Source organism: Semicossyphus pulcher, unplaced genomic scaffold (genome assembly GCF_022749685.1).
Source record: "Semicossyphus pulcher isolate SPU_LCO1_2020_fin unplaced genomic scaffold, fSemPul1.0.p SCAF_21, whole genome shotgun sequence".
Classification (NCBI taxonomy): Eukaryota; Metazoa; Chordata; class Actinopteri; order Labriformes; family Labridae; genus Semicossyphus; species Semicossyphus pulcher.
In genome coordinates this window covers 7,376,065-7,403,617 of record NW_027211695.1, presented here as the reverse complement: position 1 = coordinate 7,403,617, position 27,553 = coordinate 7,376,065, and the positions used below count along the sequence as shown (strand labels likewise).

The window sequence follows — 27,553 nt, the reverse complement described above, 5'->3', positions numbered from 1 at the left end:
AAAACTATTTTAGCTATGTAGTACTATTTGTTAATTATTTTAAACCATATTTCCAACCATGTATCCATTAGCCTTGAAGTTTTAGCTAACTATTTAAACCATCTGTGTTACTTGTAGAATTTAAACCATTTGTCCCACACTTTAAGCTAACTATTGTTTATCCATTACTTTTAGCCAATAGGCTTGATTTATTTATCACTTATTTGAAGCTAATTATCTGTGTATCCACTAGCCTAGCCAATTTGTAGCTAACCATTTCTCTATCACGTTGAACCATTTAAACAATGTATTCCCTACTTGAAGTTTACAGTTATTTATCATCAACTTTTAGCTATTTCAATCATGATTTATTATTCTAAGCTAACTATTCAACTAATCAAACATCATGCTTTTTGCTAACATTTTCTCCGTTATTAGCTACCTGTTTTAACCGTTTTTAACGGTTCAACTTTCACTATACTTTCAGCCAATCTTGCCTTTAGCTTATTTCAGTGTTTTTCCTTCATTTGTTTTCCCCATAATATTTTTTGCAGCCATTTATTCATTTCCCTAGAAAAGTTGTAGCTAACAGTGTCAACCATCTCTCTGCTAATGTAGCATTTAACCATTTATCTCCTACTTTAAGCTAACTACAGAATTATGCTTTTTCATTCTTTACTTTTAGCTATTTCAATCATTTATCCATATATCAAGCTAATTATTACAACAGTTGAAACATTAGCCTAGCCAATTGGTAGCTAACTATTTCAACAATTTCTCTGTCACTATTAACCGTTGTGTAACCTTAAAGTTTAGCTATTTCAGTCATTTATCTATTATTTTAAGCTATACATTTAACAATTTCAACAATCTAGCCCCTTCTTTATGCTAAATATTAGCATTTTTTGACCAGAAACCTTTGCTAATTCAATAAATTAGCCATTATTTAAAGCTAGCTCTTACAACCATTTATCCCCAAACTTAAGCTAACAGTTCATCCATGACTTGTAGCTCCCTGCTTCAACTGTTTAAGTTGTCTATTTCAACTTTTAGCGTATTTCAAGTGTTTTGTCCTTAGCTATCTTTTTCAGCCATTCTGTTTCTAATTTAAGCTACTAATTCAACCATTGTTCCTTTGTTTACTTACAGACTAGTTTCAGACACTTTAATCACAAAAATGTTCGGGTGTTATAATTATATATCAAATGAGTTACACAATCTGTTCCTCATACTATAGCACTTGCAAATGTAGCCCTAGGCCAAGCACATGTACCCCTGGTTGATACATCATCCTGCGCTAATAACATTAGCCGAGAGAGAGACAGACATGGGGCAAAGCGAGAAGTAGTGGCAGTGCTCTATATTTAGTCTTGCCTCTGCTTGTGAACTAAATACCAATGACAACAGACAACATGCAGTCACTCTGTCAGTCGAGTTAGGCTGAAGCCCCCTCTGCCCACCCACCCAATGACAGCCAGTGCTGGGGAGCGCCAACTCCCACACAGGTCGCACTTCCAAGTCTGACCCTCTTGCCTCTCACCTTTCTGACTTCCTTCCCCGGCGGAGACGGCCAAAGCTTAGGACTCCCCCCTGAGGTACCTTCAGGACAGGTAAGCCATCACTTGGGCTCTCCACAGGTGTGCTGTCTAAGTCTAACTTGACACCTACACTTCGAATCATGCATGATTCTTACATTGCTCTCTCTACATTTTCCTGCCCATCACACAGCTTGTGTTACAGCTGAGTTATTATTTCAGAATTTTGCTAAAATATGTATTTTTTAATAAATGCACCTCCTTTTTTTTCTTAATTCTTCACATTTTTCATGTAGGGACTATCCTGACAGCAGCAAGCATGCATAAATCCCAAACATGACTCTGAAAACAAGGTCCTGAAGGGAATTTATTGAAGCTAAAATTAAACTTTCATCTTCTTAGCTGAAACCCAGATTTTCCAAATCACTCATCAGTGAACACACTTTGTTAATGCTATGAAACACTCCTTTGTTCCTCCAGGAAACTTAGTGAAAAGTATTTTGTGTTGGGATGAAGCATTTGCGCTCTGCTCCATTACACATGGTGTAAACTTTCCGCTGTGCTATTTCATCCTAACGACTCACGTGTGTGCTGTGACAGCACCGTGTTCTCTCTCTGTGTCCTTTCAGCCCACTTGGGTAATTTCAAACATATTGATTCCCAGAGCCCTGACACAGCTGGTTGCCATGTCTGAAGAGCATGTGCTTGGGGTTTAACAGCCCAAGGTTATTTAAAGGGATGTGCTAACTTTGCCCTTTTCACTGCCCCAATAAATTCTGTCTGCTTCTGTGGGTCTTTGTGCGAGTTGTGTGAAGTCAATGTTTGCCGATCGATGGCCGACATGCAGCCCTTGTTGTCTTGCGTTTGTGTCTTCTTGTATGTTTGAACGTGTTGCACTGATGTGAGCTGTCTCCAGTGACTTCTTGCCTCTACCCCGAACTCCCCAGGGGCAGCCATGTCGCAGTTCTCCACCATGACGACCAGGGAGCGGAAAATGCAGGCCGCAGCAATCTGCAGGGAGATTCAAGCCCAGGAAGGTAGCCGTATCCTTTCCTCTTCACTTGCTTTGTCTAATCCCTCCAAGCTCTCAGTTTCTCTCTCTTTCTCTTGTTACATCCTTCTGCTTCTCTTTCCATCTCACCTTCTCTTCTTCTCCTCACATCCTGCTCCATTCATCCATTTGATTTAACACCATAACTTACAGTACACATTTAATTCTCAGGCGTATTAATTTTACTGTAAACGCCAGCTCACCCAGTTTGACACATGCACTGGACCCTGCCAGACTCACTTTAAAGAAGGTATGAGCCCCCCATGTGCCAGGGCAGCAGCCGCCAACCCTCCCTTCTATGACCCTGACTATAAATATACAAATGAATACTTTTATGGGCCAAAGTAACTAATCCCTTTGTCGTTGTCCTTTGAACAAGCTATTTCAGGGCGAGGACAACTGCGTGGCTTGGGATAGGGAGAGTCTGACGGCCACTGACAGCTGAGAGATATTCTGGCAAATTATGCGTCTCACACTTGGATATAGGCCTGTGACATCTCCACGATCAGCATGCAGTAGCTAGCACGCAGCGCTAACCACAAAACAAGCACCGGGCATGAGTGGATTACGAGGGGAGATAATTCCTCGTTCATCATATTGGCAGGAATACCAAGTCAGCAATCCATGTAGAGTGCTTTTTTTTTTTTTTTGCAGCAGGGTTTTTCTTCTGCGTGAATATAATTTGTGTTCAGTGAGGTTTGATAGGACAGAGTATGCTAAATCAGATCAATTTCTAAGTATATATTTGTGTACACAAGCTCTTTAGTTGCAGGGGGCTCTCTCAGGATTAACGCTTTTGCTAATGGATGGGTGGAAGCTCTTTAATTTGTTTGTCTCCTGTGTCCAGATGTAGAGATGGATCTTGGGAAGAAAGTGAGCATGCCTAAGGACATCATGCTGGAGGAGCTTTCCTTTGCTTCAAACCGGGGCTCCCGACTCTTTAAAATGCGCCAGAGACGCTCAGAAAAATACACATTTGAGAGCATCCAGAATGAAAACAACAAGCAGCAGAATGTAAGCAGAAACTGTGATGCATAATAACACGAGAATTAACACTAACACTGGAAAATTCTCATCACATCAAGTAAATTCTGTCTATATTGTTTATTAGTTACACATTTTGGGAAACACACTAAATCGCTATCTTGCCAAGAGCAAGATGAGGGATCAAAACAATTCTGTAAGTCTGTAAGTTAACTGCAAAGCTAGAGTCTAGAGGTTGCAGTTAGCTTAGCTTAGCATAAAGACTTGAATTTGGGAAAACAACTAGCCTGGTTCCATCAATTCTTTCCAAGAAAGTGAACAATCATATTTCAAAATTTGGCTATAGGCATAATGAAAACTCACTAGTCATTATGTTTGTACTAATAGCTCGAGCTAGGGGGCGTCATTTAGCTTAGCTTAGCAGAAAGACTTGAATCAGGGAAACAGCTAACCTGGCTACGTCAATTCTCTGCAAGAAATTGATGAATCATATTTCCCAACATTGCTAGAGACATAAAAAGCTACTCATTATGTTAGTACTAAGCCAGAGCCAGGGGGCGTCAGTTAGCTTAGCTTAGCATAAAGACTGGATGCAGGGGGAAACAGCTCGCCTGCCTCTGTCAATTCTTTGCAAGTAATTAAACAATAATATTTCCCATTATAGCTATACGCATAAAAAAACTCAGCAAGAGCCAGGGGACGTCAGTTAGCTTAGCTTAGCATAAAGACTGGATGCAGGGGGAAACAGCTCGCCTGGCTCCATCAATTCTCTGCAAGAAGTGAACAATCATATTTCCCAATATAGCTATAGGCATAAAAATATACTCATTATGTAAGTACTAAGCTGGAGACACAGGGCATCAGTTAGCTTAGCTTAGCATAAAGACTGGAAGCAGGGGGAAACAGCTATCCTGGCTCTGTCAATTCTCTGCAAGAAAGTGAACAATCATATTTCCCAATATCGCTAGGGACATAAAAATATACTCATTATGTTAGTACTAAACAAGAGCCTTGGGGCGTAAGTTAGCTTAGCTTAGCATAAAGTCTTGAATCGGGGAAAACAGCTAGCCTGGCTCCGTCAATACTCTCCAAAAAATGAACAATCATATTTCCCAATAATGCTGGAGACATAAAAACTAGTCATTATGTTTGTACTAAGCAAGAGCCAGCGGGCTTCAGTTGCCTTAGCTTAGCATAAAGACTGGAAGCAGGAGGAAACCGTTTCATGGCTATATCAATTCTTGACAAGAAAGTGAATAATCATTTTTTCCAATATGGCGATAGACCCACTTTGATAAGGGGTTAATATAGGATTGTCATGCTGCCAGAGTGTGTTTTTCTTCATGCACAGTCATCCATTTTTCCCCCCAATCACATTCAAAACATTTGCACAATACCTGACATCCTGACAGCGTATATGTGGAAAAGATTAAGCACTTGAGGTGTTTATTCGACCCGTGCTACAGACATGGCGCTGCACAGTTGTTAAAGTCATTCAGCTGGTCATAAGCAGCCTTATTAATGTCCCTTTTGTGTATGGATTGGCGGTGTGCCAAGTCAGCATTTTCTTTTCCCAGCAGTACTTAATCTTAACTTGATCTGGTCACACATTAAACTATTTATGTACCAAAGCTCTCAATAAAATTTAATCAAGATAAAATACCAAGTTTTTGTTATATATTAATTAGCAACACTAGTCAAATCCTCTTTTATTTACTTGTGTGGTGCCCTTGTGTACTTTTCATTGCACTCTTTAAGTCCACAGATAAAATAATTATTATGCTTCAGGGAAGTTTTTTTTCTCCTCATCTTTGAAGAGAGAGGGACTCCGATATCTCTGGTTTATTTATTGCTGGAGGCAACGGAGGGATTTTGTTTCAAGTTGTCAACATTTCCTGAGGAAGTCCTGGAGTAAGTCATCATAAATATCTTTCAGAAGGATGAAAGCTGGCTGCTTTGGCTGCAGTTTCATTTCTCTGCAGCGCTACAAAACAGTGTCTCTAATGTTAAGGAAAAATGTGCACTCAGACAATTGCTGTGCTTCTTGTTGCTGTTGGAAAACATGTTAAAGGCAATCAAGGTGAACTACTTTGACTAAAATCAAGCATTTTTTGCCAGTTGTTAATAACACAATCCAATGTGCGATAAGATACAAATGTATTACAAAAGAGTCACCAGCAAATCGTCTACTGAATTCCGGTCACTGTAAATTTTGGTCACATTACATGATCTTTCAAAGCAGTTTTAATGTGCACAAGATTAAAGCAAAAGTAGTTTTTCCAGTTCTGTTATCGAGTTTGCGAAAATTTGTCTTTTTTAATCATGGACAAAAAGTACAGAAACCTGAAGCGGACATGCATCCATACATATTTTATTTACTCCGTTTTCCCATGATAACAAGTAATGTCCAGTTGTTCCAGATCTTGACTTATCTTTCTTGTTATCTTGGGATAACAACGCTGGTTTTCTCTTGACTTATTCATCTCATTATCTTGAGATAATATTGCTGGTTTTCCCATGATAACAACTTTTGGTTGTTTTCTTGAGCTTTAGACTTTTTTTCTCACAATCTCGGGACAGCAAAGCTTATTTTGATTAATTTGTCTCATTATCGCGAGATAACAACGCTGGTTTTCCAGTAATTAAAGGGTAATTGCTGACTGTTTTCTCAAGATCTTGACTTATTTATCTCCTTATCTCGAGATAACTGCAGGTTTTTCCGTGACAATGAGTAACTTGTGGTTGTTTTCCCGAGTTCTCGACTTATTTTTCTCGTAATCTCGGGACAACAAAGCTGGTTTTCCTATCATAACTGATTAATTTATCTCATAATCTTGAGACAACGAAGGTTGTTTTCTCGTGATAACGGGATCATTTTCTGTCAATCTAGAAAACTAAACAATAGGCTGGTCACTGAGATGTGACAGACCATAACATGTCTTACTGCCATTGCCCACACTAATTACACTAATTACACTTATTGCGAGAAAAATTGATAAAATAAAATGTATGGATGCATGTCCACTAAGGGCTTCCGTAGAACAGCTGCTGTAATAGATATTTATGCTTTAATTCTAATTCCTTTGTTATAAAAAGGCATCTTTTAAGACTTTATTTGTGTTTTCATTTCTTTCTGGCTTATTTGCCACATATTGTAATGAGAAGATGGTGGAGACAAAAACAGAGCAAAAAAAGACAGTAAATATTGGACTTACCTTGACAAGGTGACCAAAAACATGTCTCCAAATGAATGCTGACTTTGCTCTTACAATTTATAACGTGATGATATGTCAGTGTTGTGCGACAAATTGTCTCCTCTGCCTCCCAGTGGCCAAAAATAGTCACTGCAGGTTTAAAGTGCTCCGGGGGAAAAAAGGTATGGTAAAAAAAACACCCCCAGACAAGCTACAAAAGGTCCCTTGAGGCTGTTTGGTACTGTTTGGAACTACTTACCCCAAAATATAGAGTTAACTTTCAACTCTTCGATCTTTCTCTTAGAACATGCTTGTTTCTCAAACCGAGATTGGGAACGCCACAGACTGCCACAATGGTGAGAACAATTTGGAAGCCGAACAGTCCCCAGCAGCAAGAATGGTGCCAAATCCTGAAAGTATCGCCCCAGGTATGTAACACTAGTGATACGATGTACTGTTACATTTCAAGGACCTAAATCCAGGCGGCAGTGACTCCCTGTAGCTAAGGCTGGATTGACAAACCAGTGACCTTACTTAGTCCAGCCTTGAGCAGAGTTTTTTAATCTACGTTTGTCAGAGTTTAATCTTTGTTTGGTATCATGTTTCCATCTTAACCTTCTTTGTTTGCGCACTTTCCTTTGCCAATAGATTGAATGTACAACCCAGCTCATGAGAAATGGTTGTGCTCCTGGTGGATGTGCTGTGTTTTGATAAGGATTCAACTGTTTGTACTCACGCAGGCTTTGATCAAAACATTTGCCTTGAATCTGCCGTCCTCAGGCAGAAAATGATTACACGTTACCCTCCCTCTCTCTCTGTCTCCTTTCATTCTGTCTTCATCCCACCTCTTTGTTTCAAGTCCACTCCTCCACATTCCTCTTCCCCTTAATTCTCCACCTGTTTTCTTACCCTTCTTTCGTCGTTGCAATCGGCTCTGACCATCTTTCCCCGAAAAAAATTGTTGAGTTTTACCCACAGGAAGTATTTCCTGTTTACCTCTCGTGCCACTGATACCATCAGCTTTTGCACTCACATCCTCCCTCGCGTCTTAATTCTGCCCGGTTGACACAAAACCAATACTGATTTAGGGATGAGTATATGTCTGCAAAAAAAAGGGGTGGGGTGTTATTTCTGGAGCTCGGGACCCGGACAGCACCCTTCAGTGTCTGAATGAAGTCACTCCAGCTGTAGCAGGAATCAGGCCAAAGTGCATCAGGTATCAAATGGTAAGAACTCTTAAAATAGCACATGCATGTTCCACTTCCTTGCAGTGGGAGCTAAATATCTTCACCATTACATCGAACACTTTCGATTATAATAGGGCTGAACTGATAAAAGGAAGAGATTTTATGTGGAAAATCTTTTGCTTGAAGTTGTTAGAAAACTAGAAAACCCCTGAATGTGCAAAAAGCCCTTTTTCTGGCTCTCTTTCCGTCCGTTTTTAGCGCTTTTTGGGATCCCTCTTTCATCTCCACACAGAGCTGGGTGTGTGACAGCCCTTTCCCACAAGAATATCAACTCAGCCAAATGCCCAACCAGCCAAACCTTATTCCACCAGCCTCTGAAAATCTTTTACACAATGTTTTGTAAAAGATCCCCCCGCCCCCCCCCCCCCCCCCCCCAAAAAAGATCAGTAAACTTCCCCCGCAGGTCTGTTTGGTCTCTCCTGCTTCCTCCATGGGGCAAAACATAAACTCAGGAAGGGGGATTGTTCATTGTGAGAGGTTAGGACGTGACACGACGCCCTGTGTTATGTAATGCCTGAGCCTGCGAGCCCCCCTGAGTGAAGCACTGGGGTTTGAAGGATAGTGCTTCGGAAAGGCTTCTCCCATCAACACACATAGAGCACACAGGGAGACGTACACGCAGGCATGCACATGCTCAGAAACACAGGGAAGCTGTCACTTAATTTGCTTGGCTGTAAACGCTAATAAGGAAACACGTTGCTGTTACACACAATATTCATGAAGTACACACCGTATAATAATAAGTATATATTGATCTATTAATTTTTTATGTAGCATATAATATTAATATGGGTTCTGTATTTGTTTCTTTACTTTCTATAGTGGGACTATTTTATTCTCTTTCCTTGCTTATCTTCAGTTTCGCTCTTACACACACAAAAACCACCCGATTTCAAACAGTGTTCAGTGCATTTTCTAAATAAAAAGACCATGCAATCATTGTCACAAGTAATACTTATTCTTTAAAAGCTCCGAATGGCAGAAAACAATTCTGTTTTTAACCTTAGGAACCAAAAATCTTATGACACAACGTCATCAAGCTGACTCATGACCAGCTGACTGCTGTACTAAAACACATCCCAATCAGTTTTCTTTGGACAGCCTGTCTGCTTGTTGCATTCTGATAATGAGATGACAATTTGGGGCCAGAATAGTTTTGGAAAAATATAAAATAAATAGATTTATTTGACACTAAAAGACCCGTCAATAACTGTCTGTGTTGTAAACCCACGCAGGGTACGGAGCTCCTCTGAAAGACATCCCTCCAGAGAAGTTCAACAGCACAGCTGTGCCAAAGTCCTACCACTCACCCTGGGAGCAGGCCATCATCAACAACCCCACCTTGGCTGACACTCTCACCACCTGCATGCCCGAGCCGGAGCCACAACCAGACCTACCAGGGTACAAAAGTTTCAACAGGTAAACGACCTCACAGGCGCACAGGAAGTCATTAATTAAATAAAGCTGGTTTCTACATTCCACTTTGAGGTCAAAGACGACCACTGTTTAAACCCTTTGATTCTGCCACATGCAGGGTGGCGATGCCATTCGGTGGCTTCAGCAAGGCAACCAGACCTGCATCCATCAAGTCCGTCCAGGTGGAGCCCCTCCCGGACTTCTCCGAGCTCCAGGCGGACACGGCAGTGAATCGACCCTCCTTCAACAGATCGGCTCTGGGCTGGGTGTCAGCAGGCGATCCAGTGTCGGTCCCTACAGTTTCTATTGAGCCTGTGCTCATCCCTGAGTCAGATGACCTTTGAACCCTCTAATGAGGTCACAGAGATGCTGTCTTGTTAGCTGCCACACCAGAGGTTATGGTGAGTGGGATGACGTCAGGTTGAAAGAAAGCGTGCTGTTGGGCGTTGCGGGTTCAAGTGAACTTGTTTGCAGATGATGCCTTCATTTTCAGGGATGTTAACTTTGCATTGCACTCAAAGATGAATGAACCCTGTACAGTAGGCTGAAACACTAATGCAATAAATGGAAGTTGTTGTATATTAATGTGCATAAGAGTGTTTTATCTTGCAGACAAGTTTCTGCTTAATAAAATGGTGAAGAATGCACATAGTCCAAGTTATTTTTCCATTTTTTATGCTTGAATTTCATTTTCCGCGTCTTGACGCGTTGCTTAAATTGGAGATGCTTCTGTTTTGGGACATGGATGCAAATCTGTAACATATTCCATAACAAGCCCCCCGGTCATAATTTCACAGTGAGTTGGTCTGAAGGCTCACTTGAGTGAATGACGCTTCGCCTGCGTGTTGTGGTCATATGCAAAGCATAGCATCGTGTGAGAGGCCAAAGATACATGTGAGCCACACTGTAACACGCCTCAAGGTTACACTGCCTGACACATCAAATCTACTTCAGTGACACGAGCGGCTTGACTGATGTGTCTCTCACCTTTTGGCGATGCCGAGGCGACGGGATGGGATTGATGGGCGAGCGGCTTGATGAGCTGTGCCCACTCCTTATCTGTATGTGTGTTTATTACAGCACTTAGGAATTTATCTCAGAGATATCAGGCCGAAGCAAACAGACAAGACTGACTGAAGTTAGCAGCAGGCTTTTAAGAGGTGCACAGAAAATGTACAGCTGGTTAACCATGTTTGTATCCCGCTAGAAGAAAAGAGAAGTATTCCTGCTTATATTACCTTTTTATCCTCATCTTGAATTTATTGAATGTATTCATTTTAGAGTATTTGACGAGACAAATTAGCTGTATTTAGAATTTGGGGCATATATACTTAATTAGAAATGGATTTTGGTGCAGTGAAAAACTTTTATATAACCAAAAAAACTGCTTTTTTGTATGCAGCTGCACCTAGTGTCATCAAGCTGACAAGCTAGCTTGATGCTATTAGCGCTAATTAAGACTTTAAATAAGTCTTGTCACAACACAAGCGTATTTATTTGCTTAAATGTAATAAGTGGAGGAATGTCAAAGCTTTTCTAGTCTTGTGACCACTCGAAGCTGCTTTTACACTACATGTCACATTCACACTTTCTCTCACACACACACACACACACACACACTGATGGCAGAGGCTGCCCAATCAGTCTTCAACCATGGCTATGCCACCGGGAGCAATTTGGGGTTCAGTGTCTTGCCCAAGGACGCTTAGGCATGTGGACTGTGGGAGCTGGGGATCCGGGGAATCTTCCGATTGAAAGATGGCCACTGAGCCACTGAGCCGCAGCTGCCCCATACTTATGTGCCATTACTGTCATAAACAGTTTATTTGATTTTAATCACTGACCATTTGAGTCCGGGTAAAACCATAAAAGACCTGTGACATATTAAAAGTACTTTTAGAATATTTCGGCCTTTAAGAATATTTCGTTGCTACAACTTACTGTAGATTTGGCATAAAATGTGCTGTAACAAGGAACATCATTTACAGGTCAAGTTAATCAAAATTTGAATGAGGAGTAATGAACAGTCTGGATGATTGAGCTTTAACATTGAATAAGTGAAACTGGGCATCAGCTCTCATTTAAGCTTTCACATCAGCAGGTAAGTCCTTCTAGGTCTTTCTTACTCTACTTTTCCCCACAGTGGTTTGGTTGGAATAAGAAGTACACATGGAGAAGGCTTTTCTAGGTTTGACCAGTTCGGAAAAACAAATCTCCATATTCACATGGCGGCCATTTTTCTTTGTCACAGTAAGGGTGGAAAGCTCAAATGCTGTTTGCTAACCAAGAATATAGTAACGCAACGTTCTTCTGTAGCATTTTACCGCTACACAATTAATCAGCAACTGAATTGACATCTCTATATATTTGGGAACCTACAAAACCGCTAATGTTAGCATTCAGCCACTGGCTAGCTTACAGTATACTTGGATGGTGTTACCCTTAACGAATTTCTAGCTAATCAAATTGTTAGCCAGGAAGTTGCTGAATGCTAACATCAGCTCTTCATGTTAGCCAATTGTGGTGGTCTGGTATTTTTTAGTATTTTTTCCTGTGTGCCTGTGTTCTGGCCTCCCTCCCCCTGCAGAGGCTGGGCGTGGCTAGCTGTGGCTGGTGCGCACACCTGCTTCTCATCAACTAATCACCTGCTGCAGCATTTATACCCTGGTTCTCCTTCTCCACGCTGCCAGATGATTTCCGCCTCTTCTCTTGGTAACGTCAGCCAGTATTTTTTGTATCGTTTCCTGTGGAAGGATTTTTATGTCTTTCGTGACTGTGTCTACTGTTTAACTTGTGATTTTTAACTTGAAGTTTTTTACCATGACTAACCTGTGCTATTTTTCTGTTTTTCCTCCAGTGCCTCCTTCACCCAACCCTGTTTAACCTTGAAATGTGGCCCAATTTCCCTCCACATTTCACTTTTTCTCAGTTGCTTATCAATCCAAAAGCAGAGCTAAAATCTTGCTAATTGCTAATCAGTTGTCAGATTCCCAACATTTATACAACTTTCAACCTGGATCACAGCAGTGCAACACTATATTAGCATCTGAGCTTCCCGCCTCGAGCAACAACGTCAGGGAAAAAATGGCCAATGTGTTAACATGAATCTTTGTCTGATCTAGGGATGTTTTTGATTCAGGAAAAGTTATCGATGTCGTCTTTGTCTCCAAAAACAATTAAATGCCTTCCAGATTTCCTTCATCCATGTGTCTCACTCCAGCATCAGCATTCCTCGCCTCCGTCGAGGACGCTTTGGAATGTGTGGCTCCCGGTGCCACTCCCTATTTTGGGCCCTATTGAATTGCCTCTACGGGAGAACTGTGTGTACAGCCCAGCAAGCAGCATCCGACAGTGCCAGCAGCTCTGCCAAGTACCACAGTAAATATTGAGCAGTGTTTATCAAGGGCAGGCATGAACTCTCTTTGAACTTTGATTGTAGCCATTATCAAAATGCAGCAACGGAAATATTATTGGCAGCCGACTGCGGGCTGGGGGGAAGGGAAGCCAGACGATTCGATTATTAGTCTCTAAATGTAACCAGTTTCCCCTCAGGCGTGTTAGCTTTGGCACAAGATGGCACAGCAGGCACTGGGCACTGGATTATAGACAGTGTGGTCTGCAGTTTGCTCAGGACAATATGGTGGCTAAGTGGTGAGAGGGACTGTCCCGTACAGGAAGTTATTTGCAGGAATCGACTCTTGGAGCATTTTTTAGCATGAGGCTAAACCTGTCAGGCTTAAAGACCTGGATAAGGGCAACAAATACAGCTTTTCAGAGCTGCTATTAGATTGGAACAAACTGCACACAAACACCTGATAGGAATCTACAACTAGAGTGACCTCTTGTTACGTAACACGACACCTGATAAGACGGGAACATGCTGTTTTTTTCATGCTCAACAGGTTCAGGACGCGAGACAACCATCAAAACAACAAACATCCTATATGCTTTTTTTCCCCTCTGACCTAGCTCAGTCGAAAACATAGCATCTGGCCTTCAGCATCTTTATCAGCACTTAACAATGGACTCTGCTGCTGTTGCATTCCCAGTCATGTTTTAAAGCCAAAGTCCCTCGGGTTTCCATCTGCACACACAGCACCGAACATTAGTGAGTGCGCAGTGTGCTGCTGACACAGACAACTGCTAAAAGGTTGAGCCACATGACTGGCCAATCACCCAGGAGGATTTCTTTAAATGTGCACGCTTCATGTGTTGTGGAGGAAGAAAGTGGAAGGGCACCGAGTTGAGGGAGACATACGGTTCTCTGACGGGTTTTAGCATACAGGAACACTTGGATTTATTTGGGAATATTTTAGTTCATGTGTTAACTATTCAATGACGCAATGCGTGATGGACGCGCGCAGCAGGTGTTCATTCTCGCAGGAAAGTGCAAAGCCAAATGGGATATCTAAAAATACAGGTGAAAATAAAGCATCCCAGGGGTCAATAGGGTGGTGTTGGGTTGCGATGAGGTGGGGCAAAAGGGGGACGGGGGCACGCATACCACTCGTGCAGTGAGGTGAAGTGACGCAATTGGGGGTGAGGTATGTTACTCGCTGAGAAAATTTCCAATCCATCAAGTGACAGCGTGTCTGGTGGATGCTTACGTTCGTCCACAAACAATGGCGTGTGTGGGCGCACATTATTTATACCTCTGATAAAGTTCACAGACAAAAGAACTACTTTCTGCAAGCATGCTAACCGCTAGGCTAGTCATTAGCCTGCTAGGACAAATGAACATTCAAGCCTGTGTTCCTGTTTCCTCGCAAAAGCCCTCGAGACCAATTAGAGCCGTGTTTTCTCACAGTAACCCAACCTCAGGGGACTCATCTATACTGCCTGGTCAATTTATGTTAACCTCCTCTCTCTGGTAAAGAATTATTAACTTACAACATGAGTATGTAAACAAACTGGAGTGCTGAGGCCTTTAGGTGACGAGTATACAGCTCTTTTCTCATCTAATGCGGCCGGGAAACAGCTTTTAATGTGAAAGGAAAGGGAGGAAGTAGCCTGTTTTGGATGGAAAGAATAATGAATGTGCCTTATCTTAGTCAATAAAAGGGCAATAGTTTGCCTTGCAGACAGCACTGAGGGGAGAAGCATGCTTTCTCTGTGCGCTGCAGCTACCGCGGATACGGCAAACACAGCAGTGAAATATATCACAGTCACCCCGTTGGCTGCGCTCCAGAATTAATGTAACATGGTCAACTGCCAAAAAATGATGCTTATGTCATCCACTTTTCTGCAGTAAAACAATGAGTGCAGTGCAACTCCGGGGGTTGTAGAGGGAGGGTAAATTACTACAAATGGATAGAGAGTCAAATAAATGCACACAGAAGGGTCTTTCCTCTTGGATGGACATGATTTCTCACTTCCTGCTGCATGCTAGGACATCATGCTGTAATGCTAAGTCATCATGATAGCACACAGATGCATAAAACTTTTTTCAGGATAATTCGTTGTGATTCCTTACACAATGATTTCTGCAAACTCTTATTTTGAAGTTTCACTGGATTGCAATGATTCTCCAGGTGTTGCATCCAAAAAGTGTTTGTACATTAAGTCCTCACCAGGAACAGTTGACTCGATTGTTCCCAGTGAAACCCGAGGAGCGGTTTCGTTCCAAAAAAACCTCATTATTACCGGATTTTAATCCCGGGTTAAATATAGCACAGGTTGCTTCGGAGGCGTCACCCTCCGTGGCCCCCATTGTGGCACTGGAGCATGTCTAATCTCTTACATAACAACGGGCATTCACTACGGTGTGGTTCCTCATTAGTAGTAACTCAATAGCAACACAACAACTGATGTTCATAGAAAACATGATGTTTCCACTTTGTGTGGAAGAAAGGTGACAAAAAGGGCGTTTTCGATGAAGGTGAGCGACCTTGATTGACAATTTAACAGTTTGCACTTGCACACAAATATATTCTTTCCAAATATTTGGATGTTCTGTTTGAATTATTTGCATTTTTCCATGATGCCACACACTTCCAGGTTTGTATGCAGACAAAGCAAGCAAACTAGGGCGTTTGTTGGAGCAGTACAACATCAGATAAGCAGCAAAAGAAGCAGTATATTTCTATAATTCAAATTCACATACATGCCCACTGCCTAACCAACAAATATTTGATTCTTGCTGTGTGATGCATTTTGACAGCTCACATGTGCCCTGGCCCCCAAAAACCACCCTCAAAGAGCAGCTGCAGTCATGTTTTAAGACATATAAAATGCTCTGCTTGAAATAATAAATTGTGTCTGATGTGTTTTTTTGTTGCAAAATACGTTTTAATTACCTTAAAAATCCTCCCAAGGCATCTCCTCCTTCTCCCTCATTAAAAATTACCCAATCTGCATAGTCCCCGCCCACTATGCAAATTTCTAACCACCCCTCCGTCACAAAAACAAAACACGTCTCTGCCATCGTTCAGCGGCAGCTTGTTGAAACTTAACTAGCTTTAAATGTTGTAATTAGTAGCAGTAACCTCAGCCTTTGTAGTCAGTAGTGAGTTTGCAAAAATTATGATGACAGTTACAGCTGGCTCGCGCATTGCCGAAGTAGTTGCCATAGGTTACACATACTGATATGCATAGCGTCGCCCCGTCCATTAATGGGATTGGCTGCTTAGGTTTCTGACGTCTCAAACCTGCCAATCTGAAAACGTGTTGTTCAGCCTGTCCGTGGTACACCGCAGTTTAAAGGCAGACAGGCCCAGCTGTGGAGATGACTGCTTATGTTATCCCTGATATGTCTTGTAGCACATTAAGAACACCACATGGAGATGTTTACAAGGTTAAACACTTGATTTTCACTGGAGGGGGGCTTTAAAGCACAGGCCGTTTCTAAAGTTGGATTTGGAATTGCTGCCCCGCTTTCTCTCTGTATCTCGGGGCTGTAGAGTACAGCAAGTATGGATTGAAAAGCCAGACAGCAGTGCTAAAAATACCCCCGTTCAAATGATGGAATTTAGCTGCCCAGTGACCCAATCAAGATCATCAATGAATCTTTCAATCACACAAAAACAGACATCAGCAATCTGTACTAGGGTCTGTACAAAAAAAGGCAAAGAGAGGACGCGGGTGTGTCATCTGAGCTTGCAGTATCCACTGTATTCAGCAAATCTCTCACTATTCATCGGGGCTTTCTCAAGGTGAGAAGTCAGGGCAGTGGCACCAGCTCTCAGCGGGGCGTTTACTGCGTTGCACTGTCTCCTTGCAGCGCTGGCAAAGTCTTGCTAATTAATCTTAAATTAACAGTGCCCTTCGCAGTGGGATCAAACTTGTAAAGGATGAGTGGTTTGCTGGCTTTAAGGACAATCTGACAGCACGTGCAAACAGAAAACACTTAAAAGAAGTGGACATTTCAAGAGGCAAAAATGAATAAAGCATATATCAGAGAAGAAATGAGATGCCATCCTCACAGAAGTCATTCAAAGTGCATGCCAGCCGGGCTACGATGTGTCAGTGCAATGATACAGTCAGATTTAGACTTTTGGCTCAGAGTGAGGCAGCAGCAGTGCTGACGGGGCACATATTCAGCGGCTGGATCGCAAGCTGTCCAAGCAAGGTCAGGAGAGAAAAGTTTACATTTGTGGAACTTGTTTAAGACCTGATCTGTTTGAGCTGTCTGATCCATAATTTATAGGGGATGTAAGATATGCAGGGGCAACACTTCAAAGCGGAGGAGGCCCGCAGCCAGGGTGGGAATGTCCAACATCATAAGGGGAATCTTCTCTATCTATCACACTCATATCCAGATACTTGTTTTGGTTTGATGAAGTATAAAAAGTCAGAAAAGGGAAAAATCAGGCCTGAAGGTTTGCTTGCTAGTTTAATTTCACTTATTATAAATGTGCAGCAAAGGGGTTAAAAGGTAATGCTTTCACACTAGGATCATTAAAGCGCACATCACTCAAACTGATTATTACTGCACTCTTAAACTTTTTTATATTTTAAAAGGAAGCATTATATGTCCCTCGAGGAAATGTACAAAGAGGGAAAAGACATTGTCTCCTCAATGGGCCTTTTCAAGTACTTCCTGGGGAAAGGCTGGACCACGCTGATACATTGTGACCCCTCACCGCACACTCGATCATTGCGCGCTGTTTCCTCCGCCTTGAGCGGACTGTGGTGATTTTCCTTTTTTTTTGGAAAGGAGGGGAGAGGATTTTTGCTTCCTTTAAAAGCTTGTTGGACTTTTGGCTTTGTCAAAAAAAAATTAGTTAGTTAATTAGAGTAATTAAACAAAAGAATTCAAACTATCTAAAAACATGCATTTTTTGGATAAAAATAGTTCCTTTAAATTGTAGTTTATGGCCTCATAATTATATATCCCATATAATATGCCCTCTTGTGGAGGCAATCCAAACTACTTATTTTAATTAATACAATTTTTCAAAATGAAACTGCCTCAGCTCGCTGGGAGCCTTGAAACATGATAGGTCTGTTACACACTCTAGTAGTTCCTACTGCTTCAGAACAAGGGGAGAAAAAGATTTAATTGTACAACTCTCTCATCGCCTTCCTTTATATAACAGGATCAGGCAGATGGTGTTTGGGTAACAAGAGCCTTACATCACTTTCCTCTGCTCTCAGTTGTTCATAATCACTTGGGGTATAATTGTCTTCACACTGTTGGGGTTTAACCATGCAGGCAGGCAGGTGAATGTTTAACACTAAAACAAGCATGTTGATCATTGCCAAACTCACTACTGCAATGCATACTCGACTTGCAAATGTATGCATGCAGATATTGTAGTGAAAGTAGCTGGTTTTAGGAAATTTGTGCACCCCCGGATGCAGAAAACTAAAAAAATATATTTTTTCTTCAGAGAAAAGCTACTTATATATTTTTTAAAGTACGTATAAGATGCAGTTTTGCATTAGGAGAGATGTAAACAAACACTACGCATTGTATGGGGCTGCAAACTGCAAACCCCTGCACCATGGAGCAACATTAACGAGCCTGCCAGCAGAGTTGGCGCTCTGCAAATGTTGGAGTGTGTCCGCGCGCGCCTGAGTGTATGTGTGCGCTCGCGCCGGAGCTGTGGCAGTGGTGTACAGTAGCATGGCAGACTGCAGTAAATACACAGTTGAAGAGGCGGGGTTTGACATCTCAGCTCTGAAAACATCTCTAATCCAGTATTTCAGGTGCCGAAGTCGACCGAACGACCATTGCTCACTACCGCCGCGCATCAGCGAACTGCAGCAGAACCGCACGCCTCTCAAAACTGGAATATATCGCAAGTGTGCGGAGACGGCAGCTGGGTGCGAAGTGGGATTCCAGAGAGAGGAGAAAGCGGACAAAAGCCGGAGAGAGTGAAGTTTCAGCGGCGGGACAACACTTTGTTTTCTGGAGGGTGTTGTAGTTTCCAACCGTCTGTTTCGCCCCTGAAGTACACTTTAACCAGCGACTACTGCGGCTCCTCAGCACCTCCCCCCGAAACTCAACACAAATACTTCAACTCTTTTCTCACCGGAGGATATTACAGCACTTCTTTGGCTTATTCCTCTCTCTTAGGTGAGTGACTCTTTATTGGAGTTTCACATATGTCAAACTTTTTGTGTCTGTTTTAGCAGCAGTGGAGTTACGTGGGGCGGAAATGTCGCCTCACCTGGAAACTCAGGTAAGTTGGAAACAAGGTAGGCCTGGCGTTAGCTGCTTGAAGTCGGTCGTGTAGCTTTTATGAGCACTGTTGTTGAGTTAAAAGGTGGTGTGTTAATATTTAAAACACTAGAAGTCGTTAGGTTTGCACTTTATTTTGTGTTACGTTAACTTATTGTTGTTACCTTTATTTTGAAAGTCGACATTGTCGCCTTGTTGTTGACAGCTAGCAGGCTATGTGTCGGTTTGTCATAAAATATTTAAAATATGTAGCCAGCGTGACGAAAATGAGGCTTAAATTACCACTTCTGTCGTATTCAGTGTTTTTTTTAAACACTAAATTCCCGTATTCTGTTGATATGTGTATTAATTGGCTTACTTTAAGTCTTCTCAGGTAATTTTATAACGTATAATTTTAGCTTTCCTCTATCTTTTATAGTGTTGTGTCACCTCAGGATAAACAAGCACAGTCTGAGCTTACTGCCAAGTCTGCTCTCAGGCTTTGGTGTGGACTGAGAGGTTTCAAATTGCGTCATTTTTGCACACTTTCTTTTAAATATTTAGACAAGACATTCAATAGCTCATAGGTGCTCAGTTCTAACAGATTTTTTTGTGTATTTCTAAAAACATTTAGGCGTCATAGCCCCCATCATGTGCACCCTGGGAGAACTGGTTTCTCCACTTTAAGTCATTCCTGTGATAAGAGACCCCCTAAGCACACTGATGATGAAGCAGTGAGATCAGCGGCCCTATTAACATCATGCACACTCATCCTTTACGTTGTGGAAGATTTTCATTAGGGACTGAGGTGGCCAAGTCAATATGGAAGCATGCTGAAGAACCAGTTTCGACAGCCAGCTTTGTGTCGTGTCTTTGTCTGCAAGCATGTCGAGTAAGAGTACTTGGAATCAGTATTTTTTAATTAATGTTGACCTAGATTTGTTGCCACATTGCATTTAGTTTTAAACTGTTTTAAGGAAGCCGCAGTAGTTCTTGGTCAGTCCACTTGATACTTAATGGAAAGTGGCTGTTCAATCTGGGGCCATTAAGGAAGCAATCATAAGAACACAGAGGAGGATGTAATATTTCAATCAGATTCTACTCAGGATGGGAACCTGGAACATGTTCTTTTGTTCTCCCTTTTCCTCCCCTTGGACGCAGTAAGGAATAACGTGTGACTCAGCGCGGTGTGGGTGACCTGTTCAGTTTCACAGGGTTGAACGCGGTGACCGTGCGCTGGAAGGCGACGAGCCCTTTGAGCAGGAAGCCCACGCAGGAAACGACCGCTGCATTGTTGCCTTGAAGGCTCAAACCACGTCTGCAGTCCGTAGAGACTTTTACAGTCTAGTTTCACTGTTATTTTAAAGTCCGAGCATTCAGGGTCACATTTTATTGCTTCTTCTCGTGTTGTTGCTCGGGCTTTATATTTCCAGAGGTTTGTGTGTTTGGCCTGTCCCAGCCCCTAATTAAAATAAACAGTCTGACAGGGGAATTGTGGGTGTTAAATCGCTGAACATTAGAACATGGTGTCCACAGTGAAGAGGAAATGTGCAGCGTTTATGTCTTCATGTCAGACACCACTTTATAAAGAGCAGATAAAGTGGAAGTACTGGTCTGAGTGGAGAGGGGGTGTCAGCCGTGATTAAAAATGTGACTTCATTCCTACATGAGTCAGACTTCTAAGAACTTTGCATGAGCACATCCAAAATAGGAGCTTTTTTTGCCCTCCTTAGGGTGATCGCGTGGCGTGGAAAGTGTCAGAAATAGTCCACTTGTGAAGTGTCAGTGTGTCACAATGAATGATTTTAGATTAAGTGAGGTGTGATTCACCAGGAGAGTAAAATTCAAGCAGGTACCCACTTTGTGAGGAGTTTTGCAGCCTTTAAAAATGCAGCTTTTACCCACAAACAATGCGTTTTGCTGCCTTGCTCAGCATTTTTTATTCTATTCATTAACTTTGCTTTTCCCCAAACTTTGGCAGAAAACTACCGAAGTTAATTTCAGGCGCAGCTATTAGATCATCTGTTTTAAAAAAATAAATTCTACTTTAGCAACAGTCTCTAACTTGACCGTCTAATTATGTTGTCAACCAGCATTTAAAGTTCATTGTCCTTTGACTAAATATAAACGTGTGTGTGGGCTGCTTCAATGTAGGTGTGGAATGGGTGAAAATAGATTGTTTTTTCCATTTTACAGCTGTCACAAGAAACTAAGTATGACTCAATGTTGGTCAGATGTCGTGTCTGTTTCTTCTTCATGAAAGATACAATTTATAAGAAAAGGCTGGAAAAGGAGGAAAGAAAGATGCACAATACTTTAGAGTTTCTGTTGAATGTAATCCCCCATTACGGAAAGTAAAGCCCCTTTCCCACTGGTCAAAAAACCCACTTACACCCGGCTTTTTTGCTTATTGGGAAATGCTACAATCTGCATTCAGATCCGGGTCAAATGACTTTGCAGTAGACCTGGGTAATTATCGCCTCGGCTCCAATCGGCGTTGATGGGAACACAAAACCCGTGTCGACACACTAATCTCCGCCCCCTCTCCGGCGCGATGCTATGCTCCGTCTGTAACTTCTGCGACTCCTCGTCATCTCATCTATAAATTCCACCCGTCTCCGTCCGAGCAGCGCTTGAATAATGTTCCAAAATTGTCGGCGCCGAACTTGATAAATAGACTGAATGAGTAAAAGATGCAATAAAGACCTAACAACCGTAACATCTTCAGGGTTTATTAACCCTGTTTCCAGCATGTTTGTAACGTCTGACAGTGTCGCAGCAGAAAAGAGACTGAGGAGGACACTTCACTGGCAATGGGAAAAGAGACAATCGGCATTTATAAGCGGGTCTTACCGGTTCTGAAAAACCCTCGTCAACACGCTAATTTTGGTGGGAAAGGGGTATTAGTTGTCATTTAGATGGATAACTGAGATGGATAGTGATATATATTAGGAATTATAAAGGTTAGACTGTGCTGAAAGAAATGGAAAAGCTGGACTGAAATTGAATTTAAAGGCTGTGTTTGACTTATGAGTTCCTGTTTGGGATGTTTCGAAGGAGAGAAAATGTTCATTATGGGTGTTAGGAAGTGAAGCTGTGAGCTAAGTCGTCCCAACAAAGGCCTCTGTATTTACATCGTATGTTTCCTCTCTCTTTGTGCCGTTCCCACGCTGTGCTTCTCTTCTCACATCTTATAGACATTGAATTAGCGTGACTCAATTTCCCGCAGATTGATTCATCAGGGGGCTCTTGGCATCACCATATAGAGGTGATCAATTGAATCATTCTTAATGAGGCTATCCATCAACAGATCGCTAATAGATAAATTAAAGCATCCGGCTCCCCGTGCCTTCACACCGGCATGCCTGCATCTCAGTGACTCCCGAGGCTCGGCCGAGGTGCTGATGCACATCTCAGTGTTTGGATGATTGCTCCAAGATGCTCGCCTTAGCATTTCCCTCATGACAAGGGAGGGAAAGAGAGTCAATTCTTGACTGTGCTTAATACAGGTCAGAGCGGGTCTTTGTTTGGAAAGGAAGAGTAGACTTCCTGTGCTGTGCTCCTGAGACAAAAAGTGAAATTACTCCTATTGTTTGGCTTTTACTCAGATTTTTTCTATGTTTTTAGAAAGCAGGGAGAGTGATGTTTGTTTATAAAATTTCTTACCTTTAAATGGTTCATTTTCTGGTGCTGTTTACAAGGGTCGATATGATGTAGGAATGCCTTATAGGGCCATGACAACAAAGCCTTCTTGCATCATTAAAGGTTATTAAATTGCCGTCATAAATGTTGTTTTACACTGTTATTTATTTTATTTACCGCTAATTATATATAGTTCTTAAATTATATTAATGTCAATATTTTCTGTTGTTGTTTCTGCTGCTGTAAAATCAGCCTTTTAGCAAACTAATGTTTGGAGAGTTCAAACTGAGTTCAAGTCTGAGACGAAACCTTAAGGGAGCGTTTTCTGTTCACAGACTTAAAAGAGAATAAAAATATTAACAAGGAATTCAAAGAGCAACTTCATCACTTCTCATCTTTGGAAAGAAATGCAGCCATTACATTATTAACAGCAAAAAAATATTCACAATTAAATAACATGTACCCAATACCACAGAGAGAATTGTTATACATCCTAGTAAGACTTCGATTTTTATGACCAATCAATCAGAAATCGTATAAAAGTTTGCAGCATGAGCAGCTTCCCTGTTTGGTTTAAAGAACAAGCCTGATTAAATATTCATTTTCTTTCATGTATTCGTGTGAAACACTGCAGCCTGTTGATCGTCGGCTCCATCCCTGCAGCCCGGAGAACACACTGCGGGAACACACTGTGAGAACTTAAAGTGTTCCCCCTGTGCTGCAGTAATGTTTGATTAAATGAAAGGGAGCATTATATACACATCAATACACAGATTTTATAGTAATTTATCTGTCTTGTTTTGTTCCTTCCACCAACAGCTGAGGGAATGTTGCAGCTGACAATTAAAGGGCCAGTACGACGATTTTCAGCCTCAGTCCTATCATGCTATTATGGCGAGCTAATGCCATTATGGCAGAAATAAATGCGAGGACGCTATGGTCTTCTCCAATAGGTCCTGGAAAACCCCTGCCAAACTTTGTAAAACGCGTCATCTGGTGGAGGCCAGGGAGCTTGCTAAACTACACTTCCTCAATCAAGGACGCCCGCCTCCGATGTCTCATTCAAAATCGTCAGGTTTGAAATGTAGACTGCAGACCTGGAGATTTTTTAGACGATCCACCGTTATATTCTTGTCGTATTTCAGATTCTGTACCGCTCTGAGCCATTGCCTGCAGCGAAAACGGTACTATTTCACTCCAGCGTCTCTCGCTAGGCTGTTCCTTTCAGAGGAAGGGGCGCAATGCATGCTGGGTGTTGTAGGAATGTAGAGCTGTTTATACAACTTTCGCCATATGCCACCAATTTCAAATATTATTGCTACTATTGATTACAGAGAACACCAGCTTTGACTGACTCTTTCCAGGGGCAAACTGCTCCTTTAAATCTTATGAATATCACTTGTAATAATTTGGTACCTAGCGTGCAGAATATTTACTGCAAATTTAAACGTGTTATATTTTTATAGACTTTGTATAATAGTCCTTATGGTAATTTTTAACCTATTCTGCTGTTCTGCAGTCATGACCTAATTTCCCCTGCAGGGATCAATGATTTCATCTTATCTCTTATCAAACACACTCTTCCTGATCTGTACGTGTTGCACGCTATTGACCTGATTTCTTTAATTTGCTTTGGCTCCAGGCTGAAACGAAAAAACCTGAGGTCATCTCAAAGGTGCGATAAAGGATTAACAATGTCGTAAAGCCATATAACTCGAAAGGGAACACAAGCAAGTTAGCCTGAAGAAAAACAGCAACAGGCGTCTTAGCTTACATGCGTGATGACGTAAACCTGGCTGCAGGTCAATATTGTGACCTGCCGGTTGAGTCATTGTCTCCACCTTTAAAGATGCAGCCAGGTATTTATTTAGTTGAATCCGATGATGAGGGCTCTGTTTTCAGTTTTTAAAGCAGCATATTTAATACAGTAAGAATGCTAATATAGATATCCCCACATGTGCAGACGATGCGTATCATTCTTGCCAGCGTATCACACTCATCTGTGTCCCTGCTCACATGTGCGACTTCAACCTCTCTGGATTGTGACTCAGCCAGTCCGTGTCTAAAAATGTGCGCCTGTCCTGCAGTGCAAACACAACATGGTGTCTGTCACATGATGTTGTCTGATGAAAGGTGTCACCGCTAATCTGATAAGCTTGGATTTGTTTTTACATTTATTATGAGGGCGAAAAAGGATGGGGCTGAAATGTTTCCTCATCACAGAAGAACAGGGAAAATGTTGTTTTCATTGTTAAAAGGTCAAAATGTTGAAAAGAAGTTCAGAATTTACCTTTGAACAATTCAAGCAACACAGCGTCATCTTTCAACAATAATGTCATTGTCTTGCAGTCAGCAGGTGCCAATTTTCGCTCCCACTAAAGTATAGCCTAACATAAGTGAGGCTGGCAGTTTTTCAAGTGGACCGCCGTAATGCAATAAAGTCTGCGGGACCAGAGAGGCAGAGCCGTATTTACTCTCTCTGTTGTCAGCAGTGTCTCAATAGGAAACATGCGTTGGCTTCATTCTCAATGCCGTCAAACTGACGTTGAGTAATGTGGACGTGTGGCTGTGCGGTGGTGTGTTTTTGCTTGCTGGCACGTTAATATGGAGGAGATGCTAGACGGTCATTTGGGTTGTTTGTGTGTTATGTCTAAAAATAGGACTAAGTAGCCTTCTTTCAATGTGGGAATTTTTTGTATTTCATTTATTTATGTGGACCCCATCAGCCACTACAAAGGTAGCAAGTACTCTTCATTTGACTGAATTAAAGTGATAATCTGGAAGATGTTCATTTAAATAAATGTCTGTTAAATCACTATCTATCGCTGAATGAGGTAACACAATGGTGATTGAGCCTATGGCCCACTGATGAAAGCCTTTGCAGTATTACAGACTGGGTGTCTGTGGCGAGTTTCACGGAAAAAATCACAAGCGGCGCCCAGTTAGTGACACGTTCTCCATCAGCCAGCAGTGGTTGGTCTGCCAGAGAGGGTAGGCGGAGCTAAGCGGCTGCTTTTCCGGTCTCTGCAAGAGTTGCGAGTAAACGGTGATCTACTATGGCTGAATAAACAAAGATACAACTTGAAAAATAATCGCCATAGGTGCCGCCAAAGAGAACAAAACAGATCTTCAAGATTACAACTTTAAATGTGGACCCCCATTAGCCACTACAAAGTTGTCAACTACTCTTCATTTGATTGAATTAAAATGACACTAGGCTTTTTTCACAGCGGACATTTTTACATCCAGCAATAGAAAAAACGCAGGTGTTTATAATAGCTTTAATGATGGTTGTATTCCATTTAGCTGCTTCGATTTCATGGTCCTGGTTGTGTGCATGCTGACTGCCTGTCATGGCTTTCTCAGACACCTGAATAGAACAGAACATTGATCAAGTTATTATTAACACATGTGCTTTTCATCCTGTTGGATTTAAAAATGTCCGCTGTGAAAAAATCTCATTAAAACAGCTGGTAAAGTGACAAGACAATGACATAATTATAAGAATGACCAAGACGGATTTTCAGCATAGAAGTCCTATTTGGAGAGGGGCTTCTAGTGTTATGTGTAATTAGGTGTTTCTTTACAGACCAGCTTCATTTTTTTAAGACGTATAAAATGTTCTGCTTGAAATAATACATTGTGTTTTTTCAGCAAAACACGTTCAATTGCCTTGTAAAAATCCTCCCAAGGCATCTCCTCCTTCTCCCTCATTAGAAATTCCCCAATCTTGCTTAGTACCCGCCCACTATGCACATTTCCATCCACAAAACAAAACACGTCTCTGCCATCGTTTAGTGGCAACTTGTTGAAGCGTAGCTAGCTTGAAATGTCGTAATTAGTAGTCGTTACCGTAACTGAAGTGGTTGCCATAATTAAATTATATGCATAGCGTCACCCTGTCCATTAACGAGATTGGCTCCTTAGGTTTGTGACGTCTCAAACCTGCCAATCTGGAAAACGTGTTGTTCAGCCTGTCCTTGGTACACTGCAGTTTAAAAGCAGACAGGCCCAGCTGTGGAGATGACTGCTTATGTTGTCCCTGATATGTCTTGTAGCACATGAAGAACATCACATGGAGATGTTTACAAGGTTAAACACTGGATTTGAAAGTCTTTTTAATGATAGTTTAATATTTAATTATCATGTCATGGAGTGATTAGTATATATAATGACTAAAACAACAAACATTGTATATTGTTTTTCCATTTTAACACATGCTTAAAAATGCGAATGGATGGATGGATGGATGGATTGATGTCCATGCATGTACCGAGAGGCGTTTTTGTTGAGACATACAGATAGCGCCAACATGTCAGGGCGTGTGATGTCTATAGGAAAGGTGGGCTGTGTAGGTGAAGGAGTTTCCACTCGCCCCGCCACCCCTGAAACTAATCCCAGAAACACCCGCTCTTAAGCAACTATGCAGCTTAAGTGATTGCACCTCCACAGAATTCCAAAAGCTAAGTACACAGGCAGGGATGTTAGCATGCTACATGCTACAATACTAAACCTCTGGTTGCAACATTAACCTGCTTTTAAGGTCTCATTGTTTCAACATCACGTCCGCTGAGAATTCCTGAAATACCAGGATGGAAATGTTGTCCAACCGGTTTTGGCTGAAACTTGGTGAGCTTCTGGAGACTGTCACACGAGGGAACTTTCATTGTTTGTGCAAAGTAGGGCAGGATTTTTTTTGTGTGTGCTCGCTTTGAATAACAAAAGGTTTGAGGTTTATTCTTTAAAGGTGTTAGGGCCTCAAAGAGGATGAATCACCGTGTACACACAGGGTCTTTGTTGTTTCTTTCTGCTTTTTAGTGCTGGAACTTCAGTTTTCTTTAAGCAAAAAAATTAGAGTAACATAAATAAAAATCATAAACGCATTAAACCTTGACAATACG

At 41.7% G+C, this 27,553-nt stretch overlaps 2 protein-coding genes across 2 annotated transcripts in view; both read left to right on the top strand.

Moving 5' to 3' along the window:
• The first annotated feature begins 1,454 nt into the window (after positions 1–1,454).
• LOC138600852 (myozenin-2-like) lies at positions 1,455–10,041 on the top strand. The gene is made up of 6 exons (XM_069672377.1): positions 1,455–1,589; positions 2,462–2,551; positions 3,413–3,579; positions 7,048–7,171; positions 9,226–9,409; positions 9,525–10,041. Exons 2-6 carry the CDS (start codon positions 2,470–2,472, stop codon positions 9,748–9,750), a joined length of 783 nt encoding a protein of 260 aa, XP_069528478.1. The 5' UTR covers positions 1,455–1,589; positions 2,462–2,469; the 3' UTR covers positions 9,751–10,041.
• Positions 10,042–18,490: 8,449 nt separating this feature from the next.
• LOC138600922 (inactive ubiquitin carboxyl-terminal hydrolase 53) overlaps positions 18,491–27,553 on the top strand; it is a 37,923-nt gene continuing 28,860 nt past the window's right edge. Inside the window, exon 1 of the mRNA XM_069672469.1 lies at positions 18,491–18,926. The gene's annotated coding sequence lies outside the window, so the exon portion shown is untranslated. The remainder of the gene's footprint in view (positions 18,927–27,553) is intronic.

Bases quoted from the DNA above. Each gene is read 5' to 3' on its own strand.
- LOC138600852 (XM_069672377.1), top strand. From the start codon at position 2,470: ATGTCGCAGTTCTCCACCATGACGACCAGGGAGCGGAAAATGCAGGCC. The intron at 3,580-7,047 runs GTAAGCAGAAAC...TCTTTCTCTTAG, and splicing joins AAAACAACAAGCAGCAGAAT to AACATGCTTGTTTCTCAAAC. The intron at 9,410-9,524 runs GTAAACGACCTC...TGCCACATGCAG, and splicing joins GGGTACAAAAGTTTCAACAG to GGTGGCGATGCCATTCGGTG.